Genomic DNA, 4,698 nt, shown 5'->3' on the forward strand with positions numbered 1-4,698 from the left:
GCAGTGAGAGGTTGGCATCTCTCCACCTGCCACTGGATCTCTGCAGATCTGAGAGATGGCTCCTTCCCAAAGCCGCCGGGATGGCCCGGGGAATCTCGAACCGCGCGGTGCCTGGCAAGAGCCTCTGCAGGCTCTCAGCGCAGCGCAGCGTCCAGGTGGATATGAGTGGAAGTTGCCTGCGACTCTCGGACTAAACTGAAAACTGAAACGCACTTTCCGAACCTGTGATCTGAAGCTAAATGCAATTTCCTGCAGTAAAGAAGGATAGAGAGTAGGATCAAGGTTCCTGGGGGAGAAGTGGGCTGGGGCTGAGAAGGAATGTAGAGGCTGTGCGACAGATCGCTAGCGCAAGTGGGAGGGGCGCGGTTGGCCCGCGGGGTATGAGCCCAGGGCAGCCTGGTTTCTCACCCAAGCCTGAGAGAATGAGCACCAGACCTGAAGATTAGGCCTCCAGCGCGGTTTATCCGCACTGTGGTTTTCGAAATCTCTCACATCTGGTCAAGAGTTCCACGTTTGGCTCCCGCACCGTGAAATCCTCAGAGGTAGCGTAGGGTGAGGCGGAAAAAAATTTAGAGGTTTTCGAATCCTGTACACAAGACTTGATATCCGGCGTCACCACTTGCACCCGAGTCTCTTTTGCAAGTCACTTAGCCTTTCTCAACCTCAGTTTCCTAATCTGTAAAATGGGAATAGTGTCCACCTCTCTGAAGAGCACACTCAGAGTGAGAAATTCCACGCGGCTTTCTAATTATAAAGAGAAGCAGGCTCTTCGCCTCAAACTTGATACACTACATCCTAAAGAAAGGCCCTCCCTACCCGCCTACCTCCCCCGTTCTGGGCCCCTCCGGGCGGACCGAGCCACACGCATTTCTGGCTCGTGTTCCACAGAGAGGCTGGTGCAAAAGCCAATAAGCCTGGAACACACTCAGGTCCCGCCGGACCTGGGACAATGGTTTCCATTTAATAAATATTTCCCCCAAGGGCATTTCACAACGGGCAGGCAATTATTCAAAGGAAACAGGCGCGGAGGTTGGCTCTGCGGGTTATTTCGTCCTCTTTTCCCGAAGAATGCTCGTCTGACGCAAGACGCAAGCCTCTCAGCCTCGCTGGGTGGGAAGAGGCACCCAGGGATAAACCGACTCAGCGCGGAAACAGCTGGAGACGCCGCGCGAGGGACTCTGCGGGAGGGACACAGCGAAGGCTTCCCTGACCGGCCGTGTGCAGGCAGGACTCGGAGCTGCCCTTCCAGCTTGGACAGTTGTGATAGGAAAGTTGGAGATCTAAAAACCACTAAATAGTAATAACATATATAGGAATTGTGATGGAAGTCTTCCCCTCCCCTAAAAGCGAAGAGAGGGTCGCGGTGCTTCTCGGGTCTCAGCAACCCGGGTCTGCAACCTCTGTATCACCCGCCGCGAGGTCTTACGGCATCGACTCCGAGCGCAGGGCTCGGCAGGCCGGGAACCCGGAGCTGCGCCCAAACGCTGCGCCCCGGGGCATGGGTGGAGGAGGCTGAGCCTCCGGGGCGTCTCGGGAGAGCGCGGCCAAAGCCGGCAGAGGGCCTGGGGCGAAAAGTTTATGTCGCTGTTTGCCCTGAATTTGTTTTCTCTTCCAACGATCTTTGATGGGGGGTAGGGGGGAGTCTCGTACCGGCATTTCGTGGCGAGGCCATCCTATTTATCAACGCGCACTCTTGGCTGGCTTTCTTTACTGTCCCTGCCCGGGTCCTTTGTATTCGAAGCCCTAATTCTCCCGGGCACACTGTCGGGAAGAGAAACAGGAGGCGCAACGAGTTTTATTTGTTGATAGTACCAGAGACACAGTGGAACCCAAGCGCCCAGGACCGAGTTGGCCGTTCTGTTTTCTCTTTCCCTCTGTCTGTCTGTTTCGCTCCCTCTCATACCCCCACCCCTCCCCAGCCACCGGCCGCTCTTCTTGCTCGCTCGGCGGGCGCGTTGGCAGGTGCGCCCCCTCGCCTTCTCCGCCGCTGATTGGGCGCCCAGGTTAGGGAGTCACCGCCCAGCGCTTATGTCAGAGTGCGTGCCGTCCCGGCCCACCTCGCCTTTGAACTTCGCCGCTTTGGGCTCTTGTTCACCAGCCTCCCCGCATTCTCAGCCAGGTGTGGTGCTAGACGAGGCAGCTCCGGGAAAGCCACCGGAGGGGGGAGACACGGCCGGGGACGCAGGAGAGAAGGGAACGAGGGAAGGCGAAGGTGGAGAGGGGGAGAAGGAGGCGCTTCCTGCCCTCGGCAGCAAAACTACCTGGCCGCCTAATCCCCAGACTCTGGTACTTGGGCCCCAGCCTCTGGCGCCCGCGGACCCCGGCCGGCCGCCCTCTCCTCCCCCGCCCCTCTGCCCCCACTCGCCCCCTGGGGGCTGCCCGGATGCCGGGACTGGCATGATCAGCTGAACTTTGTGGGGCCAGCCCTTCTCCCCGGCTCCCCCGCCCCCAGCGGTGCCGAGGCCAGGGGAGGCCAGAACCGGGTCCCAGAGAGGACATACAGACCGCCAACCGCGCGCTCCGGCTCGCCCGCGGAAGCCCGGCACCCGCCCGCCAGCCGCCCGGACCATGTCCAAACCTTCAGACCACATCAAGCGGCCCATGAATGCTTTCATGGTATGGTCCCGGGGCCAGCGGCGCAAGATGGCCCAAGAAAATCCCAAGATGCACAACTCGGAGATCAGCAAACGCCTAGGAGCCGAATGGAAGCTTCTATCCGAGGCGGAGAAGCGGCCGTACATCGACGAGGCCAAGCGACTGCGCGCCCAACACATGAAAGAGCACCCCGACTACAAGTACCGGCCGCGGCGCAAGCCCAAGAACCTTCTCAAGAAGGACAGGTATGTCTTCCCCCTGCCCTACCTGGGCGACACGGACCCGCTCAAGGCGGCCGGCCTGCCCGTGGGGGCCTCCGACGGCCTCCTGAGCGCGCCCGAGAAAGCCCGGGCCTTCTTGCCGCCTGCCTCGGCGCCCTACTCCCTGCTGGACCCCGCGCAATTTAGTTCGAGCGCCATTCAGAAGATGGGTGAAGTGCCCCACACTTTGGCCACCAGCACGCTGCCCTACGCGTCCACCCTGGGCTACCAGAACGGCGCCTTCGGCAGCCTCAGCTGCCCCAGTCAGCACACGCACACGCACCCGTCCCCCACCAACCCGGGCTACGTGGTGCCCTGTAACTGTACCGCCTGGTCTGCCTCCACCCTGCAGCCCCCCGTCGCTTACATCCTCTTCCCGGGCATGACCAAGACTGGCATAGACCCTTATTCATCAGCCCACGCCACGGCCATGTAACCCCCCAGCCCGGCCCGCCAGACCTGGAGGGCGGCCCGGAAGCGGTGTCTGCACCCTGTGCTCTGCGCCCAGTCCCGGCCGGCAGACGCCTCGGGGTCAGCCCTACCGCCACCCTCTACCCCACCCCAGACTCTGCCTCTCTCTTCCAGGGTGAAGGGTGGGGCATCCCCCTGGACCCGAGGCGCAGACAGGTGGCAGAAACTTGCAAACGTTATGACAGCTACATAGCTGCCCCTACCCTACCATCCCCAAACAAACCTCCAACTGTACCCCCTTTGGACAAAAAGTAGGCAGTTGCGCTTTATTTATGTCCCCTTTTCTCTCTTCGGATGGGCTTTGGACTCTTCACTCCCAGATCCTGATACTATATCTAGAATATGAATTTTTTTTCCTTTTGCACCCTGAAGAAAAGAGTTAGCTGTGTCTCTGTGTTTTGCCATCAGACACAACTAGGCGCCGTTTGCTCTCACGCGTGTCGGGGGAAGGCTTCAAAGTTTAAGCTACAAAAAGGGAAACATTTCTATATAAAACCATGCTATAATAGTGTTTGCTTCTTTCCAGGAAAAACAAAAAGGACCCACATGGTCACTTACTTTGTGTAAAGCAGTGCTCCTAGAGACCTAAGTTTACTTTTAGACAGAATGTCGGGTTAGGAAGTCAGGAAGTAGAAAGTGAACAAAAAATTAAAAGAATAAAAACATCCTAAATGGACATGAATGTTTTGGCAGAATCTCGGAAAATGTACCTAGAAGGATTTTCTCTCCTTACTCTGTTCATTTGCTGAACAAAGCGTTTTGAATAAAGACAATCTGTCCTGGTAAAAAGCGATCTTTGATGTGCCTAAAATCTGAAGCCCGGAGGCCAGGGAGGGGCGCGGGAGTCGCAGCGCGCGGGGAGGCCGAGGGCCGGAGGCGCCTCTGACACAGGTGGCTGGTGGCTCTTCCGCGTGGGCCGGGCGGCGCACACGGGTGCCCAGGGTCTGGCCGCGTCTTAGGAATCCGCGTTTTGCCTTTAGAGGCTGGACAAAGGTATCGTCGTCGGGGCGTCCCTCCTGCGCGTTCTTCACAAAGTGGTCAGACGACCGCTTCCAGTAGCGAATGAGCTAAGACAAAGGCTAACCGAGCCCTCTGAGATCTGAGTGCGTTTACTTCCCCCCTCCCCCCGCATGGGCAGGCACCGGGAATCGAACCCCGGTCTCTGACATAGCAAGTGAGAACTCTGACTACTGAGCCACCGTGGCCCGCCCGGGCTGCGTTTACTTTTAATGAACCAAACTCCAAAGGAATGGGGCGAAGCCCGAGTCTCCCGGGAACCAGTTGCGCGCCAAGCACCGCGTCCTGCAGTGGAGTGGGTGTTTAAGTTCAGTGCAGGGGCTTGTTAGGCGGGTGAGACGGTGGGACAGTTTTC

General features: G+C 58.6%; 1 protein-coding gene across 1 annotated transcript; it reads left to right on the forward strand.

Annotated features, from left to right (window-relative positions):
* The first annotated feature begins 2,568 nt into the window (after positions 1 to 2,568).
* Positions 2,569 to 3,291, forward strand: SOX14 (SRY-box transcription factor 14). Its single transcript, XM_077130422.1, has one exon. The coding sequence runs from the start codon at positions 2,569 to 2,571 to the stop codon at positions 3,289 to 3,291; it is 723 nt and encodes a 240-aa protein (XP_076986537.1).
* Positions 3,292 to 4,698: the final 1,407 nt, after the last annotated feature.

This window comes from Tamandua tetradactyla, chromosome 15 (genome assembly GCF_023851605.1).
Source record: "Tamandua tetradactyla isolate mTamTet1 chromosome 15, mTamTet1.pri, whole genome shotgun sequence".
NCBI classification, from domain to species: Eukaryota; Metazoa; Chordata; class Mammalia; order Pilosa; family Myrmecophagidae; genus Tamandua; species Tamandua tetradactyla.

Excerpts from the sequence above, each read along its gene's own strand:
- SOX14 (XM_077130422.1), top strand. The coding sequence starts at position 2,569 with ATGTCCAAACCTTCAGACCACATCAAGCGGCCCATGAATGCTTTCATG.